At 56.5% G+C, this 19477-nt stretch overlaps 1 protein-coding gene across 6 annotated transcripts in view; it reads right to left on the reverse strand.

The window, feature by feature from the left end:
• Positions 1-19477, reverse strand: part of WDR41 (WD repeat domain 41) — a 49149-nt gene that overhangs the window by 2043 nt on the left and 27629 nt on the right. For 3 of the 6 annotated variants that reach the window (XM_070056305.2, XM_070056306.2, XM_089312893.1), the window contains 6 exons: positions 14424-14535; positions 10790-10852; positions 9217-9339; positions 3658-3842; positions 1417-1538; positions 418-506 (listed from right to left, as the gene is read on the reverse strand). In XM_070056305.2, the coding sequence (XP_069912406.2) occupies positions 418-506; positions 1417-1538; positions 3658-3842; positions 9217-9339; positions 10790-10852; positions 14424-14535 (694 nt within the window). The remainder of the gene's footprint in view (positions 1-417; positions 507-1416; positions 1539-3657; positions 3843-9216; positions 9340-10789; positions 10853-14423; positions 14536-19477) is intronic. The other 3 variants (XM_070056307.2, XM_070056308.2, XM_070056309.2) reach the window with 2 other exon arrangements.

Consider the following 19477-nt stretch of genomic DNA (forward strand, 5'->3'; position numbering starts at 1 on the left):
GACGGGCGGCCCCAGGAGCCAGAGCAACCCCCGGTCGGAGGGGCAGGGGAGCCGAGACGCGGGGACAGCAGGCGCCGGAGGCCGCGCCCCGCGCCTTCCCCGCGCCGGGCTGAGTGACGCACAGGCCCAGGACGTGAGCACTGGGGTGTAAGGGGGCTCCGGGTGCTGCCCCACTGCCCGAGAGAACTCTGCTCTGACGTCTAGGGGAGCGCCCTGTGTTGAACCAGTGTTTCACGAGGCCCCCTGCTCCTTCCGGTCACCCCAAGGCCACATGGCCACGGTCCCCTCGGAAGAGCGATCCCAGAGGCAGTTCTACACGAGGGCCACACGAAGCAGTCAGTCCTCCTGGAGAAGGGAGGCGCCTGCGTGCCCTCCTCCGCCCCTCACTGAGAAGGGAGCCGCGCTGGGCACACAGACCTGTGGGCACGGGCTCGGCTGCAGCCTGCTGGGCTTCACGTAGCGCCCAGATGCGCACACTGCCGTCTTCTGAGCACGAGATGAGCTGCCTGTCGGGACAGAGATCAGCCACGCGGAGCCCAAGACGGCCCTGCTCCGGGTGCGGGGGGGTGCTCCGGGTGCGGGGGTGGGGGCGGCAGTGCTCCGGGTGCAGAGCAGGGGGGGGCAGTGCTCCGGGTGCAGAGCGGGGGTGGGGGAGGGAGGGGGCGGTGCTCCGGGTGCAGAGTGGGGGGGGGCAGTGCTCCGGGTGCACAGCGGGGGGCGGGGGAGGGGCGCAGTGCTCCGGGTGCAGAGCGGGGGGGGGGGACCTGTGCTCTGGGTGCAGGGGGGGTGCTCTGGGTGCAGGGGGGGTGCTCCGGGTGCAGAGCGGGGGGGGGGGAGGGAGGGGGCGGTGCTCGGGGGGGGGGGGTGAGCCCCTGCTCCAGGTACAGAGCGGGGGGGGGGACCCGTGCTCCGGGGGCAGCCACAGAACCCCCGCACCCTCGCTGCCGTGTGCCTCCCAGTGCGACCCGAGCACAGCAGGCCCGGCGCCCGCGGTGCTGCCAGACTCGCTCCACAGTGCACGCGGGAGGCAGGCAGGCGGGGCGTCCACTCCCCGGCCCGGGGCGCGGCTGGCTCAGGCGCGCCTCGCTCTACACAGCGCTCTGCGGGCCAACCTGCTGGGGGCAGCAGCAGTCGCTGAAGCCAGCAGAGAGCCCGGATCCGGGCCGCAGCCAGCAGAAATGGGGTCACAGACGTCACACACGCCGAACGCGGTGCCTGCCCCAGAGTCTACCTCATGGCACACACCACGTTCCTAATTCTTAGGATGCAGCTCCGTGCGACTCCGTGTCTACCTAAGACGCTGGCCCGGCCGTGAGGACACAGGAGGAGCCCGGACCGAGCCCCCCGAGAGGTGACGCGGGCCATCGCTGCACCCGTGACGGTCCGCCGTCTGCGGCCCGGGCCGGGGAACGCTACCTGCTCGGCAGTTTGGCGACGTGCAGGACGCTGGAGTCGTGTGCGGCCCTCTGGCAGGCCGTGAGCCGCTTCATCTGCAGGTTGTACACGTACAGACCTCTCCCGACGGCAGCAAACACGTTCTGGGGGCGGGGGGGGGGGGGGGGGCTTCAGAAGCCGGCACACGCAGCACTGCCCTCCAGCAGGCCGCTTCAGCCCTGCCCGAGCCTGCAGCGGTGCTGTGCTGCCCTCTGCCGTCCAAACGCGTCACTGCATGTGAGGCTCAGCCCTGAACGCAGCACGGCCGCTACCCAGGGCAGCCAGCACCCGGGCTGGCCGCTACCCAGGATGGCCACCACTCCAGGATGGCCGCCACCCAGGATGGCCACCACCCAGGATGGCCACCACCCAGGATGGCCACCACCCGGGATGGCCGCCACCCGGGACAGCCACCGCCCAGGACGGCCACCGCCCAGGACAGCCTCGGGCACTGCTGCCCTGGGATTCACCCTGCAGCAGCGGTGCCTGGGGCTTGCCTCGGGCGGTCCCTGGCACAGCCAGTGTCCTTGAGAAAATTAATTCGCCACTGCGTGCCTGACTTGTGAGCAAAGCTCTAGGCCGTCAGGAGACCTGGACCGGACGAGAATGCAGCCTGCGGCCGGCAGCCCCACCCGGTCTCTGCGCGGATTCAGAGGCCGCAGGAGCCACACGGGTCCCCTCCTCTCTAGCTCCCACCCACCTTCCGCCCCGCCGCAGCCTCGCACGGGCTGTGGGGGCAGCAGAGACCAGAAGAGGAAGCCGCGGGGCAGCCGCTGGGAGGGTCTCACCATGCCGCCTGCCCCCCAAGCTCCCACACCATCAGAAACCGCCCCCACACACCCACAGCATCTGACCCGGGACGCCAAGGCTCGGCAGCGTCTCCCCGTGGAAGCAGGCCCGTGCCCTGTGCCTGGCCACGGAGGCCCTGTGTGGGCCAGTGCGCTGACACCCACAGCCCCGGGAGTGGGTCCCACACACCAGGGGCGCCCCGCATAGCCTCGGTGATCGCTCCAGGACCTGAAGGACACTGAACACAGCCCAACAATGCAGGAGCCCGGCGACCACACTGCCACAAAGCGGACGCTGTGAGTCACACGGCCCCGTGCGAGGAGGAAACCCAACCGAGAAGGGAAACTGAGGAGCGCCGTATCCTGCAGTTACAGCAGGTGACAAACACCCACCACAAACGAGTGTTACAGGAATACAAGATACACGCTTTAAATACCTTCCTAATAAAAGTGAGAAAATCAGTTTAACACTACCACGTTTGAGGACGGCAACTCTCAGGGACTGAGCCTCTGCTTTCCTGTGTTAGCATGCTGTTCATTTTTAAAGATGAAGCTGGGATACAAAGAAACCGACCCTCAAGTGCATCTGTTTCTCAGTCCTTGTCTCTTCTGCTTTGCTTTTATAACAAGAAAGGAGCAAAGGAGAAAAAAAGGGGCCACAGCCTCCCGCTGCACAGTGCTGCTGGGATTCACATGCTGGCAGCCCCGCAGGGCAGGGCACACAGCACGGCCCAGGCACCGAGCAAACCCAGCGCAGGGCACACGCACGGCCCAGACACCGAGCAAACCCAGCGCAGGGCACACGCACGGCCCAGGCACCGAGCAAACCCAGCACAGGGCACACGGCACAGCCCAGACACCGAGCAAACCCAGCCCAGGGCAAACGCACGGCCCAGACACCGAGCAAACCCAGCGCAGGGCACACGCACGGCCCAGACACCGAGCAAACCCAGCGCAGGGCACACGCACGGCCCAGACACCGAGCAAACCCAGCGCAGGGCACACGCACGGCCCAGGCACCGAGCAAACCCAGCGCCCGCCCCAGCCACGCCACGTGACTCTGGAGGTGAAGGCCACGGACGTGTCACAGCAGAAAGATGTCACGTGTCCCTTGGGCATCACGGCCAGGCCTGAAATACAGACGCTGCCATTCTCACCGTCTCTCACCGCAGGACGCCACAAAGGAGAAGCACTCCCAAAGCCTCCCGGGGACGTCCTACAGTCTCCAGGATTCTCGCAGTGTTACCCTCGGCCTCAAATCCAGTCCCGCAGGATTAGAAATCTCGGCCATCTAACCACTTCCTCGCCCACGGTGAAGCCCCAGCTGCAGCACGAGGAACCACACTGCCAATGTCCACCACGGGGCGAGGTCACCGGGTGAGAAACTGGGTTATTAACAAAGCCAAGGCCAGAGCTGCGCCGCCGACGGTCTTACCTCTTCATCGCACGTGAAGTGATGAATGGAGATGTCGTTTGGTTTCTGACAGAGTTTGATTTCTTGCTGGGCGTCCAGCTGTGGAGACGGGTCCCAGAAGTTACACTCGGCGGCCTTCAAGGTCCAGTCCAGGACGCCCCAGACCATCAGCTCTCCAATGTGGGAGCCCGACACAAGGCTCACATCTAGGCAAGGTCACAGAGGCGTTACCCAGCATTCCCCCGGGCTGGAGGTCCAGGTCAGAGGCCTGCCCCGCAGCCGTGTTCCACAACCAGCACCACGGCGAGGAGGCGCCCAGCCAGGCCGGGCAGGACCCACGCACACTCAGGCGGACGGACCTGGTGTGCGCCAACGAATGCCTTTCACGTCTAACAGACAGACACTTCACGCTGGAATACCGGGCTCAGTTTAGGGGATTACAAACAAAAAAGACTTCACCTTGATTGTCTATCAAAGGAAAGTTCTCAATCAATTAAAATAGTAAGTCTTCAATAAATTGACTAATAACGAGCTTAAAATAGAATAATAAGGGTACAGAGGGCTGAGGGACATGCATGCTTCCACGAACATGAAGTAGTGAAGAGCAAAGGTGGGCGGGGGACCCAGGGCAGTCCAAGCAGGCAGGCGGGGGCGGGGGGACCCAGGACAGTCCAGGCAGGTTGGGGGGGGGCCCCAGGACAGTCCAGGCAGGTGGGAGGGGCAAGGACAGTCCAGGCAGGTGGGGGGACCCAGGACAGTCCAGGCGGGGGTGGGGGGCAGGACTGTCCAGGCAGGCGGGCGGGGGGACCCAGGACAGTCCAGGTCGGGGAGAGGGACCCAGGACAGTCCAGGCGGGCGGGCGGGGGGACCCAGGATAGTCCAGGCGGGCGGGGGGACCCAGGACAGTATCTGCCTGGGGGAGAAATCCTGCAGCTAAGACGTTAAAGTAGGTTTCTTATACTGGATTTGTAAGGAGCTCTTACCAATCACTCAGATAAATTCTCTGGCAGAGAAAAAGGGCTAAGGACATGAAAAGGCACAAAGAAGAGTACACGTGGTCTCTCAATGTGAAGAGGTGCTCAACTCCTTAATTCACAAAGCAATCTAAAAGCCATGATACTACTAACTTGCAAACCCTGTTCTACAAGGGAAAGCCCCAACCGTGGTAAACACAACAGATTCAGACACACAGCTCATGTCCTGGAATAAACTGGTGAACTTTTTTCTGAACATTAAGTTTGGGGGCCAGTGATGTGCACAGTGGGTAAGGCCACCGCCTGCACTGCCAGCATCCCATACGGGCACGGGTTCGAGTCCCAGCTGCTCCATTTCTCATCCAGCTCTCTGCTGTGGCCTGGGAAAGTAGAAGATGGCCCAAGTCCTCGGGCCCCTGCACCCACGTGGGAGACCCGAAGAAGCTCCTGGCTTTGGATTGGCACAGCTCCAGCCATTGTGGCCAATTGGGAAGTGACCCCGCGGATGGAAGACCTCTCTCTCTGCCTCTCCTAATTCTTTCAAATAAATGGAGATAAATCTTTGAAAAAATTAAGTTGGTAATAGGCATCAAAACTTCAAACCTGCTGATCCAACAATTCTGCTTTTAGGAATTTATCTTAAAGGAAATGCATCAAAGGCATCCGTACAAGGTTGCTGTATGTCCTCTTAGATATCCTGAAGACACTGAACATCTAACTGGGCCCGAATAAACTAGTGAGGCATCCACAAGTGAAATAATGCCAGCACTGAATATGGAGCTGTAAAACTCGGCTACAGGGAAATGCGGCCATTCACGACAGCTTGTTACAAGGCAGTAAAACATGGGCGTGCGCACGCGCACACACACACACACACACACCTAGAAGGGTGTGCACTGATGCATTAAGCTGGATGGGGGGGATGATTTTGATTTTTACATGTTTTATCTTTCTACTTCCTCATTTTCTGTGTAACTTGTAGTTTTTAAAACCTTTAAGAAGATGAAATTGATGGGCCAATACACTTTACATGTTATGATGTTTCATAAAAAATATACAACTACATTAGAAACTATCTTAAAGAAAAGTCAATTTATTTTAATGCTTAACATCTAGAGGGTTAGACAGAACAAACACTGAAATTCTGAATGCGGCTCTGTCCAGTTTAGGAAGTCATTTCACCTTTATCTTAAGAGTTCTCATGCATTAAATGAGAATGATTCTGCAAATCAAATTAAAAATGACTGCACAGCCACTGAACACAGCCATCGGGGTGTGTGTTTATCACTGAGTAAGCCCCTCTTAGGGTGCTGGCGCTGCGGTGCCAGGGTTAAGCTACCGCCGGGACACCAGCATCTCACGAGCGGCGGCTTCCAGGCGCAGCGGCTCCACCCCTGCCCCAGCTCCCCGTTAAAGTGCCTGGGAGAGCAGCGGGAGAGCAGCGGGAGACAGATCTTTTTTAAAAAAGAAAAGAAAGAGACCAAGCCACCTCTTGGGACGTTCACAGTCCCCTGTCAGAAAGCCTGACTTCATTTCCCATCTCTGCTTCCAGTTCCGGCTTCCTGGTGATGAGCCCTGGAAGACGGAGGGTGATGGCTCAAGTACTTGGAGCCCTGCCACCCACTGGGAGACCCAGATGGAATTCTAGGCTCTGAGCTTCGGCCTGATCCAATCCTAGCTGTTGGAGGCGTTTGGAGAGTAAACCAGCATAAAGAAAGTGAGCTCTCTCTCAAATACAACTTTAAAAAGGAAAATCTTACCTAAATGAGACATAAAAGGGTACCTCTGGGTCCCTGGCACGATTCCACATGAAGGGAATCCCATGAAAGCATCTGCTACTAAAGTTTGAGAACACACAGCTCAGGAATTGTGGCTTCATTGTTGCACTTGTGAAACAAGCCAGCAAGACGGGAACTGCCAAGCACATTCACGGTCCCAGGAATGGTCCCAGCGGCCCCGTGGAACCGCCGCTCGGCCCTGGCTGCCGGGCCCAGCAGCTTCCCGGTGACGGCAGCACCTGCTCCGTGAGGACGCTCGCCCCCTGCCTGGTGGAGAAGCTGGCTCGGCCCAGTGCAGGCAAGCAAGGGAGCACCCGTCTTCCCACCCACAGCCTTCCCTCGCACCCTCTCCCTCTGTCCAACTTCACTCCAACTCACAAGGACACAGACGCCTGGGCCCGAGTCCCACTCTGCCTGCGCACAGTGACAGACGCAGGCTCGAGACGCCGCACTTCTGTGGCTGCTCTGTGCACCAGCGACACGGCACTGGGCACCAGCGGGCATGCTGGAGTGAGAGCAGTGCACCGCCGGGAGGATTCACAGCCCAACACGTCCCTCACAACGCTGCCACCACACCAGCTCCATGGCGCAGCGTGGCGGACGGCTTGCACTGGAAGCACTGAAAGCCACTTGTATGAAGTTCTCCCGGCCCTGGCGAGCACCAGCACTCTGCGGTGGCCCTGTCGGGCTGTCAGCACGAGAGGGGAGGAATCCACGCAGCACGCAAAGGCATCTGCCATGAGCCGTGAGCCGTGAGCGGGGCCGTCCTGGGTGCCTCAGAGCCCCGTCTGGGCACTCCAGCCTGGGACTCACACTTGCACTTCCGGAGTCGGGGTGTACCCCTCCAAGGGCATCCCCGGCCACCTCACTGGAAATGCCTGCCCCCAGGACTGACAAACCCCACGCCTGGCCACACCTGCACTGGCACACAGGGAAGGCAAAGAGCAGAGCGCAGAGTGGGGTCAGGAACCTTGGGGGGGCGTCTGGGCAGCAAAGCCCCTCGGTGTGGGGGGGGAGGGCGTCTGGGCAGCAAAGCCCCTCGGTGTGTGTGGGGGGGCGTCTGGGCAGCAGGACCCCTCGGTGGTGGTGGTGGGGGCGTGTCTGGGCAGCAGGGCCCCTCGGTGGGGGGGGGGGGGCCTCTGGGCAGCAGGGCCCCTGCCAGCCGGCCAGTCTTTGCAGACTTCACCCACCACCTGACCAGCGGTGCTTCCTCAACAAGACTGTCAGTATTTTTCCCTGAAGGGCGCCGCTACAGTCAGCAGTTGATAAAGCAAACTGGACTAGGAGTTTCCTGTGACGTCACTGACTCTGGTGGTGTTTCGGTTTGCCGTTTTCATCCCCTTACGAATCCGGCACAGAAATACTCGGAGAAAACTTCCCTAAACGCTCTAAGCCTTTTGCGTATCACATTCACCAAGTAAAGGCCATGAAGTAGGCTGGCGGCTGGCTCGGGGACACGCGGCGACCCTCCCCTGAGTAACTGAACTGGCCCTACGGCACAGTGCTCACTGCTGGAGACCAGCCCAGCAGCCAGGGCCGGAAGCGCCACCCCTGCTCAGACTTGGGGGCTCAGCGTGACGGCCTGGAGCGTGAGGCGGCTCCACCCCTGTGCTGCTGCCACGCGTGCTGGAGTCCGAGCCCCAGAGAGCAGCAAGGGCACCGCCCACCCCCGCCAGCTCCTGCCCGCAGACGTTCTGGGGCTGGGGAGGATCTGCCCCTGGGTTTCACGAGATCCAGAGCTGGGAGAGACGCTCTGAGCGGTCTGGAGACTCACGTGCTGCCCCCTGTGCCAGGCCTCCCCCAGACTCCTGCTTACACACACCACCACACGGAGAGGCCTCCTGCGGCCTGCACCTGTCATACAGCACACGCTAGCAAGCGTCTGCTCATCTGACCTGGCGTACCCCTCACCTGTGACAGCTCTGCCGACACCCAAGTTCACTATTTGCAAGTGAACAGCTCAGTGTCAACGTCGTCCTGACATCCGACGTCAGATTCAGCTCCTCCAAGATACCCACTCGAATCACTACGAAGCCCAACGGGACTGCGCAGTGACAGCCCTCCCCGCTCGGAGGGCGGGAGGCGGCACACGGGCTCCACCTTCTGCAAGGTGGTCTGCAGCCCTGACACAGCCGGCCCAAAGCTTGCTCCTCTCACTCTGTAACTCGCAGCACGGCACTGAACGGGGTGGGCAGAGGGACGAGAGGGCGTAACGTTCCAGTCTCTCCGCAGCTGCCGGCAACGCTGGGAAGCTGACAGGCGTTCGTGTCAGGCCTACAACGAGCACCCCACAGCCGCCAGCCACTGCCTGAGGTACGCTCTCCGGTCTAGTCTCCTCGAGCCTCCATCTTAGACCTGGCGCTCTGAGAATCTCACTCAGCTCCACTGGCTGCACCACACGGTCAAGGAGAAGACAATCCCCGCTAACCTACAGCTTTGTGTTATTTTATTTTTACTGATTTGAAACCTCGAGAGTTAGTTTCCAACCACTGGCTCACTCCCCTCAAAGGGGCTGGGCCATGCCAGGGATGGAAGCCAGGAGCAGGCAATTCCATCCAGGTCGCCCATGTGGGTGGCAGGGACCCAACATCTTGACCCATCACCTGCTACCTCGCAGGGTGCACATCAACGAGAAGCTGGAACTGGAGGCAGACCATGACTTGAACCCAGGCGAGCAGGTGTCCCACGCAGCGTCTTAACCACCAGGTGAGATGCTTGCCCCTAAAGCACTACTTTAATGACAGCAACCCTGGCGTCCTGGCACAAGACTCAAGTTCAGCGTCAACAAGCACAGACGTACACGACAGGAATGGACACACTGAGCTTACCGTTGACATTGACCAAGGACAGAATATGATCCTGGTGACCGAGGAGGCGCTTAGCTTCCACAATGTCCCACTCCAGGGATCCTTCCGAGGGTGCCACCAACCTGAAAATGACTGCAGAGACAGCTGTGGCAGCATTACAAGGCCCAGAGACAGCGCGCCACTCCTCAAAGCCAGCGTGTCTGTCACTGCGGACAGGTGGTAGCTGCCTTCTCTTTTTGATCTTCATTTTACTCTTTCACTCCATAATTGTATGCATCTATGCAGTTCAGTGAGATGTTTCAATACACGCACACGTAAGTAAAAAATACCCATCACATCGAAACCCCATCGGAGGAGCACCCTGTTCACACTGCTTTCAACTACGTCTTCCCAGCACCTGAGACGGCGGCCGGGCCGTACACCTCCCCGAGAGCTGTCCCCGTGGCACTCCTCTGCGCACTCCTCCAGAGACTGAAACCACCGTCCTCTCGCGGGCTCCCGTGCACGTCCATCCACTCCCCTCCCCCCTTGTCAGGGACCACTCAGCACCCCAAGCCCTCCCCCCACTTTGCTCACATCTGCAGGACTCCAAGTCCTGGGACAAATAAGCTCCAAGTCCATACTGCACTAGAACTCAGGGGAGACCTCTCGGTTACGAGTTCTCTGGAGAGAACACGCCTCATGACATTGGTTACACGGTTCCTTTGTCCACAGACGTCCAGTAAGCAGCTCCACTCATTCCCCGGTCTCACCACATCAGCTTTATTTAACCGAGCGCACATCCCGACTTCCATTAACAGAAGGGCACTTCGCAAAGTGGGTGGAAAGATGGCATCAGAAGATGTTTTTTTCGTGCAAAAAGCTTTTTGAAATACATGCCATTTTCCCACAATACACATTCTCCATAAACTATATGAAGATCCCTCAAACAGAATATGCAAAAATCACAACGAATTAGCAAATACTTACTGAACACGTACCACATTCTGGGAACGAAGTACTGCATGTTAACAAGGCCGTCACGGCCCTGAGATGCTCAGTCTACACAGCAGCACGCCCAGAGCGAGGCCGCGCCGTGGCCCACGCATGCGTGGAGGTTCTGGGCTGAGGGCGGCTGACAGCTGAGGACAGCACGGCTCTCCCGGGGGCAGCCTGCTGCCTTCCTACACTCCTCTCCAGAAAGTAAGCTGCCCCGTGTTTCTCTCTGTAACCGGCAACACTTCCCCAGCTGACCAACTTCTAGCAAAGTCATTACATCCTGACAGCCACCGCACCAACACTGTGGTTGTCAGATACAAAGAGAACGCTTTCTGAGACCCAGGGCAGTTGGAATACTACCAGGGACTTTGGGCCTGGGATTTTAGAGTAAGCAATATATTTCTAACCACACTGTTAACAGAAAATCACCTGAAATACCAACAAGGAGAAGAAACCTAACCAACATCTTGAAAGTGGGTCCCTCTGCATCAGGCCAACACCCAGGGAGGCCGTGACTGGGGCGGGGGCAGAGCGCCCTTAGAACTCCCCTCAGTCTTTCCAGCGCCTACATGCTACTCAAGCTCAACCCTGAAGACAGAGGAAAAGCCGTACTCACTCAGCTCTCTGCCAACTGCTGCCACGACACAGTTCTTCGGTATTTCAACCAAAGCACTGATCCCTTCAAAAACAGATAAAGCAAAAGTCAAATTCTTTTCTTCCATGGACTATGTCACAAACATACCTTCGATTTCCTGCCAGCCACATCCCGTACAGAAACTTCACAATACAGCTTACAAACCCGCTGAAACGCGGTTCCTTGCTTGTTTACACATGGAGAATGATATTGTTAAAAGTAGGCCCATGAGGCCTTTGAAAGACTCTATTGATTCTGTTGTTACATAATTTGTTTTACAACACCCAGAGCTAGAAACAAACAAAAAAGCACGTGGGCCAGCACTGTGACGTTCAGGGTTAAGCCACCCCCTGTGACGCCAGCATCCCACACTGCAGTGCGGGTTCCAGTCCCAGCAGCTCCGCTTCTGATGCAGCTTCCTGCTAGTACCTGGGTCCCTGCCATGCACACCGGGAGACTAGGATGGACTCCTGGCTCCTGGACTTGGCAGGCCTGGCCCAGACATGGTTGTTGTAGCCATCTGGGGAATCAATCAGTGGGTGGAAGCCAGCTGGCACTTGCTCTCTCTCCTTCCTGTGTCACTCTGCCTTTCAAAGAAATCAGTCAATGTTCTAACAACTAACTAACTACTGGGCCAGTGTAGCGCAGCACATTAAGCCACCACCCACCACCACGGGGGAGGCCAGCAGCCCGCATCAGGGTGCTGACGGGAGTGCCGGCTGCTCTGCTTCTCATCGAGCTTCCTGATAGTGCCTGCTGGGAGGCAACAGATGACAGCCGAGGGCCGGGCCCGCATCACCTGTGCAGACCCAGACGGAGCCAAGGCTCCTGTCTTCAGCCCAACCCTGGCCGGTGCAGGGAGCTGGGGAGTGAGCAAGCAATTGCCAGATGGATCAACAGCAAGCTATTCTGTGCCTTTCAAGTAGACAGAATAGCCCAATACACATCTTAAAAACAGAGAGGCCAGCGTTGTGGCACGGTGAAGCCATCACGTACGCACCAGTATCCCACATCAGAGGGCTGGCTGACTCCGGGCTGCTCTGCTTGCAACCCGGCTCCCTGCTGATGCGTCTGGAAGAGCAGCAGATCTAGATGGGTGCGAGCTGAGTGAGCAGGCCCGGGAGATGCTGCGAAGCTCTCCCAACAGAGCCCCGCACAGGGGCACTAACTCCAGAGGTGAGTGCCGCGTTCTAAACCTCTGAGATTCAGGGTCTCGGTGGGGAAGGCCCAGCCTTGCGCCTTTCCCTCAACTCCATGACTTAATCCTCCGCAAGGAGCTGACAAGCACAAGACAGAGCGAGCAGACGGGGAGCAGGCTGCTGGAGAGACAGAGACCTGACGAAGTCCACGTCCAAGGCATTAGGGGTAGGGCCGGGTTCCAATCCTGGAGATAATCATCACCCACTAACAAGACGGCCAGCTCTCATGAGAAGTCACACTGGGGGTTCCACTCAGCGCAGACCTCAGCAGGCTGCCTGTCACCAAAGGAACTGTGCGACAGTGTGAAATACAGTGCTCTCAGTCCAGCTTCCTGCTCCGTCACTCCTCAGTCCTTGCCATCTCCAAACTCACCGCATCTGCCCAGCTGCTGGCACCCCCAGGCAGCTTCAGGAGGGGCCAGTCACAGCAAAGACCTCAGTAAGACCGAAGGGTCCAGACTTTCAGCTCAATGCCCCCCATCCCGGGAGGGGAGGGGGCTGAAGATTAAGCCGATCACCAGTGGCAAAAGGACAGGGTTCAGAGCACAAGAAAAATACTTGGGGGTTCCTGGAGAGTGCACACCTGGAAAAGGCCCGGAAGCCCCCAGCCCTTCCCACATGCCCTGCCCTGTGCATCTCTGCATCTGTATCCTCTAAGATCCTTCGTGACGAGCCGGGAGACAAGCCCTGGGGTTCCAGACGCCACTCGGCCACTCAGCGGAACCAGAGGAGGAAATTCTGGGCAAGTGACGGACAGCCCGGGATCAGGAGCACAGACAGAGCTGCCTGCGGCTTGCCGGGTGGGGGTGCCGTGGGGCTGCACGCTCCCCAGGAGTCCACTGTGAGGAAGACCTCCCACAGTTCTGCATCGCCCAAGTTAGGGTACGGAAAAAATGGAGCTGGCACTTGTTCCCCCACCAACAGAGGCTGCCAGCAGCTAGGAAAGCAGCATTCAAGGAGCACACTGGGGGCCAGTGCTGTGGCGCAGTGGGGGACGCTTCTGCCTGCAGCGCCAGCATCCCATATGGGCACCGCAGGCGGAGGATTAACCTACTGTGCCACAGCGCCGGCCCCTCAAACAGATGCTTTCTAATCAAATGTTAAGCTGACAAGCTCAGATGTAAATCCCCGCAATGTATAGATTACGTTTCCCTCAGAGAGCGATGAGCGATGAGTATTTTATATCTATGTGCAAATAAGCCAGCTCCAAATGTAAACTATACATTCAATTTCTAGGGTTTCTGCCTTTTTTTGTTGTTGTTGTTAATGTGAGAGCCAGAGATGCCATCTGCCGATTCACTCCCTAAACGGGAGCCCATCAACGATGGCCTCCAAGGGTGTGCACGGGCGGGACGCTGGATTAGCAAGCAGAGCCGAGACACGAACCCAGGCACCCAGACACGGGACACGGCTCCCCAAGCAGAATCTTAACTGCCACGCCCAACGCCTGCTCTGTGTGCAGCTTTAAAGTATCGATGTGCAGGGGATACAGCGGGTTAACGCCCTGGACTGAAGCGCCAGCATCCCATATGGGCACCGGTTCTAGTCCCGGCTGTCCTCTTCCGGTCCAGCTCTCTGCTGTGTCCTGGGAAAGCAGTAGAAGATGGCCCAAGTCCTGGGCCCCTGCACCCACATGGGAGACCCAGAAGAAGCTCTTGGCTCCTGGCTTCAGATCAGCACAGCTCCGGCCGTTGTGGCCATCTGAGGAGTGAACCAGCGGATCGAAGACCTCTCTGTCTCTCTCTCTGTAACTCTTTCAAATAAAATAAAAATCTTAAAAAAAAAAAAAAATCAACGTGCACACAGCACCCTATCTAGGATATCTACAGGGTCACCTCATTACTTCCAGACACAAGAATGATATGTTATATGGTGTCAAGGCTATCATTTACATGTACATTTATATTTAAATAGTTTTATTCTGAAAATAGACGTTAGTATTATTCTTTAAGGTCCTCAGGATCACCAAAAGTTAACAATGATTTGGGTTTTTTTTTTCTGTTAATACCAAAAGGCTGTGCTAACAGAATTCTGAGGAAATAGCACTTCGCTAGTTCTTACACATACACGGAATTTCCCATAAAGCAACTGGAAAATGAGCTCACTCCCAGGCATCTATGCAAGTCCCATGACCCCAGAGAGAGACAAGGCCGCCTCCAGGCGTCCGGGTGCTGACTGACCGGCAGCACCTCAGAGGCCACCGTGTGCAGGGAGGGAGCCACAGAGCAGAGCTGTTCCTTCGGGAGGGAGCGTGGGAACACCTTCCTCACCACCCTGCACCTGAACCGCGGGCCACCTCCTCCAGGACCGACAGCAGAACCTCTCCAGCGGCCTCTCGTGCCTTCGGTCTCTGAAGCTGCACCACGGCCTGCCAGGATCTATCAGTCACGGTTCACAATTCCTCAGCTTGCGTTTACCTGTATCGGAGAGGTGGTCGGTCTTACACAGGAGGTCTAACTTCCGGCTCCACACACACAGGTCATCCCCACCAGACAGCCAGACGTCCAGTCCCTGAAGAACCGTTAAACACTGCAAAGTGAATGTGACACGTGCGTCAGTTTGCAAGTTCGAGTGTTTACTGTCCGGCAGCCGTGACACAGCTCCAAGTTCTTTGAAACTGTGCCCTTCAGCACGGGCTCCACTGAGTGACCAGAGCCGAGCAGGGGCCGCACGGCTTACAAGCCTAAGTCGCAGAGACCCGACAGCTCCCTCCTGACTGCCCTCCAGAGCGAGGATGGGGACACCTACACAGCCCTGTGCAGCAAGGCCCAGAGCACAAGGAGGCCAGACAACGGCGGGCACCACGTCACCAACTTGGAACGGAGCCCGCGACAACCTGCAGTCAACCCCGAGGGCCCCGGAGCCACAGCCGGGTGGAACGCCCTCCAGTCCTGGCCGAAATCACCAGGAAACACACGCTCATCACCTCGCGGTGATGTTACTCGGAACAGCGAGCACACAACGGGAAAGACACTCCTGAAGCGAAGCTGAAGACACGACCTCAGTGTTACGTGACATTCATGCAGCTCCTGACGCCGCTCGCTAGGTCTGCTGTTCGCTGAGCTCAGGCAAGTGTGCCCAGACCTGTACACGTCCCTAACCTTTCGCAGCCCTGCCCTCAGCATCAGCTGTGAGCAGGAGCAGGAGCAGGCGGTGCCGGGAGCCCTGCCTCGCCCCGCGCGGGGAGACCTGAGGGGACCCAGAGCTGAGGCAGCCCACACAGGCCTTCCCAGGTCCTGCACTCCCAGCACGCGCTCTGCTCCTCTCACTCCGAGTCCTCCCCCGAGTGCACACACACACCCTGCTTGTCCCTGTGTCCCACACGGGCAGCTGAGTTGTTTCCAAGGCTGAGCGTCCGTGGAAACGGTGCTCTGACCATCACAGCCACCTGTTGTGCACACGTGTTGTCCGTCCGTCCTGTGAATGCTCCAGCAGAAGGGCTGCTGGCTCCAACGTTTCTGTATTTTACATCTTGAGTTGCCAAACGACTTCCCCCACGTTACAGCCCCAACAGCCATCTATGAAACGACAGCGTCCGCACGTCCTTAGCAACGCTAGCTCCTGTCCCGTCCACACCGACCACTGCAGTGTGCAGGGAACAGCGTCTCGGGCTGGTTCCGAGGGCTCGTGTCTACCCACTGCAGGTGCGGAGCTGCCTCCCGTGCTGACTGGCATCCGCACAGATCACGTCTGCAGAGTGATAAGTCCTCTTTAACTTTACCTTTCATTGTGAGGAACTGGTTACTCCGGGCACAAGCCCCATGAAGTCTGCCTCGCCAACTCTCCTCCCCTTCCGTGGGCGGTCTTCCCACTTAACCGTGTCCTCGGAGACGGAAGCTCGTCACCGATGAGGTCCAGAATTCGCCTTTTCTTCTCTCCCTACACGTTAGGTGTCACCCGCGAGATGCCCAATTCAAGGTCACAAAGACGTGCGCCTGTGTTTCTGCAACAGCTTTAGTTTCGGCTCCACATTTCTCTTTGATCCGACTTGGGACTATTTACGTCTCCTGAATTCGTACGTCCGCGATCGGGCAGGGATCCGATTCGTTATTTCACATGTGACCATCCAGCTGACGCAGCACCCCTTTCTGAAGAGCGTGTGCCAGCACTGAAGGGTTTCAGCACGCCTGGCAGGCCACGTGTGTGACGCAGCACTTCTCTGCGTGTGCACCAGCACGCCAGCATCCCCCAGCCAGGTTCCCACAGCCCTCTGCTAGGTTCTGAAGTTGCCAAGTGTGTTCTTGTGCCTCTGTTCTTTCTCAACCATGCTTTGGCTCCTCCAGGTCCCTTGAATTTCCACATAAATCTGAGGCTCAGACTGTCCACGTCGGAAGGGAACAGGCTGGCTGTCACTGAGAGGGCGCTGTGCTCCATCTGTGGGACGGCGTCCACAGTGCTGCAGGCTGCAGAGCAGTAAAGCGGCCGTGACCAGGAGAGGTCTTCAGTAATCCAGCTCTTTAACTTCGTTCAGCAATGTTTCACAGCTTTTGGTATACGGGTTTCATATTTTATCTCCAACTACTTTCTCCTTTTGTATATTACTGAAAATGTAATTACCTTCTTAATGTCATTTTGGAAACATTCATTGACATCATAAAGAAACACAACTGATTTTAACAGGATTCTGCATCCCGGAACTTTCCGAAGTGACTTGCTGTGACTTAGAACGTTTCGCACACTGGACCACGCGCACTTACACAGCTGTACTCCTTCCTTCCCGACGAGGATACCTGTCTTAGACGCCTGCTTCTCTGCTTCACCTTCCTGGCTGGAACCGCTAGACGCGCGGACATGCGGAGAGCGGACTTCCCCCTTTACTCTCGCCCTTCAGCTTTCTCTGACAGTGTGTCTGCTGGAGACTGTCACAAAACGCCCTTATTAGGCTGAGGACTGCGGATAATTTTTGTCATGAGAGGATGTTGGATTTTGTCGAATGCTTTCTCTGCATCTATTGAAATGATCATGTGGCTTCTGTCTTTTATTGATAATATGGTATATTTCACTCATCAGTGTTCACATGTTAAACTAAGTTCATATTCCTGGCATAAATCTCATTTCGTCAGGATATATAATCTTTTAAAAATAATTTCTTGGGACCCGCACTGTGGTGCAGTGGGTTAAAGCCCTGGCCTGCAGCGCTGGCATCCCACATGGGCGCTGGTTCAAGTCCCAGCTGCTCCACTTTTGATCCAGCTCCCTGCTGACGCCCCTGGGAAGACAGACAGGATGGCTCAAGCGCTTGAGTCCCTGCACCCGTGTGGCAGACCTGGAGGGAGCTCCTGGCTCCTGGCTTCAGAAGGGCTCAGCTCCATCCATTGTGGCCATCTGGAGAGTGAACCAGCAGATGGAAGACCTCTCTGTGTCTCTACCTCTTTCGTATATAAACAAAATAAACCTTTAAAAAATATCTCTTGGCTTTTTTTATGTGAAAGGCAGAGACACACACATAGACAAATAATCTCCCTGTCACTGGTTCAACCTGCAGGTGTCATCAACACCCAAGACCGTGCCAGGCTCGAGCCAGGAGCCAGGAACTCAATCCAGGTCCCCCTAGTGGTGGCAGGGACCCAGTGTGATCCAGGGAGTGGGGAGTGCGAAGGGGTCAGGCGCTACAGCGGGGCATGAGAGCATCTTAAGAGGCGTCCACTTCCAGGCCAAAGCTCCCCGCTCTCCCAGCTTATCTGAAAGGCAGGCAGGCAGACGGCGAGCTCCATCTGCTGGCTCACTTCTGATCCAGGGAGCTGGAACTCAACCCTGCGCTACCACACTGGTGGCAGGAACGCAGCCACTCGGGGCATCGGCACTGCCCCCGGGTCTACTGACAGAGCAGGAAGACAGAGTCGGGAGCTGGAGGTGGGACATGAACTCAGGCACACCTGCGTGGGAGGCAGGTACCTGAGCCACCAGGGCAACGCCCACCCTAACCCTTCCCCCTGAAGCTGGGTTTGGTTAGCTAACATTTTGTTGACGTTAATATACTATTTTTTTACTTATCATTAGCACTTTCCAAATTATTTCTGTATCTTAAAGCATAATTCAGGGCCGGCGCTGCGGCTCACTAGGCTAATCCTCCGCCTAGCGGCGCTGGCACACCGGGTTCTAGTCCCGGTTGGGGCGCCGGATTCTGTCCCGGTGGCCCCTCTTCCAGGCCAGCTCTCTGCTGTGGCCAGGGAGTGCAGTGGAGGATGGCCCAGGTGCTTGTGCCCTGCACCCCATGGGAGACCAGGAAAAGCACCTGGCTCCTGGCTCCTGCCATCGGATCAGCGCGGTGTGCTGGCCGCAGCGCGCTGGCCGCGGCGGCCATTGGAGGGTGAACCAACGGCAAAAAGGAAGACCTTTCTCTCTGTCTCTCTCTCTCACTGTCCACTCTGCCTGTCAAAAAAAAAAAAAGTATAATTCAATGTATCTTTTATGCATATACACATACATAGAGCATAACTTCGCTATTTTCCTGTAAGACACTTTGGACACTTCAATCACCTGTTTCAGAAAATTCATTTGTAGTATGTGTTTCTGTTAATAAATCTCCTTATTTCCTTTAAATAGTTTTTTTAAATTAGAACCACGGGGGGAATGTTTATAATCATTTTTCAAGATTGATTCATAATGCCAAACTGTCTTCCAGAAAGATACTAACTCAGATTCTTAACAATTAAAAATGTCAATCCCACCTTCTCTGTCCTAAACCAACCCTCATAAAAAAACACCACAGTATTCAGGATCTGAATTCCTCTCACAGCTTACTGAGGGTCCAGCGCTGTGGCACAGCGGTTACAGCCATGGACTGCAGGGCTGGATTCAAGTCCTGACTGCACCACTTCCGGTCCAGCTCCCTGCTAATACGCCTGGGAAAGCAGCGGAGGATGGCCCGAGTACCTGGGCTGCTCCATACGTGTGGGAGACCCGGAAGCAACTCCTGGCTCCCGGCTTCGGATGAGCCCATCTCCAGCCATTACGCCACTTGGGCAGTGAACAAGAGGACAGATCTCTCTCTGTGTCTCTGTCTCTCTCTCTTTGTAGCACTGCCTTTCTTTTTTAAAAAAGTAGTAACTTTTTTTAAAAAGAAAGTCTTTTCACTATACTGGAATAAGATGCTTTTTAATAAGTAGTTCCTGTAACCAGTTCATGAAGTAGATCACTGAAGGAATTTCCACCCAAAAATAGTAAATTTTTCTCCTTCTGTTTCTGCAACTCATGTATTTCCATGATAAACCTAATAACCTTAGTTTTACAGACAGAATATTTTTAAAGGAATGTAACAGTGGAATTTTTTCAGATCATATAAAACAGATTTGGACTAAGTCAGTAATGACTTCTTCACAGAAACTCTACATTAAATTAGATACAAGCATACAGTATGTACTGCATTGATATTTGGAAGAGGCGGCTGCCATATATATGTGTGTGTATATATATATATCACACACACACACACACACACACATATATATATATATCACAAACATATAAA

Source organism: Oryctolagus cuniculus, chromosome 14 (genome assembly GCF_051225735.1).
Source record: "Oryctolagus cuniculus isolate XC-2025 breed Fujian yellow rabbit chromosome 14, ASM5122573v1, whole genome shotgun sequence".
Classification (NCBI taxonomy): domain Eukaryota; kingdom Metazoa; phylum Chordata; class Mammalia; order Lagomorpha; family Leporidae; genus Oryctolagus; species Oryctolagus cuniculus.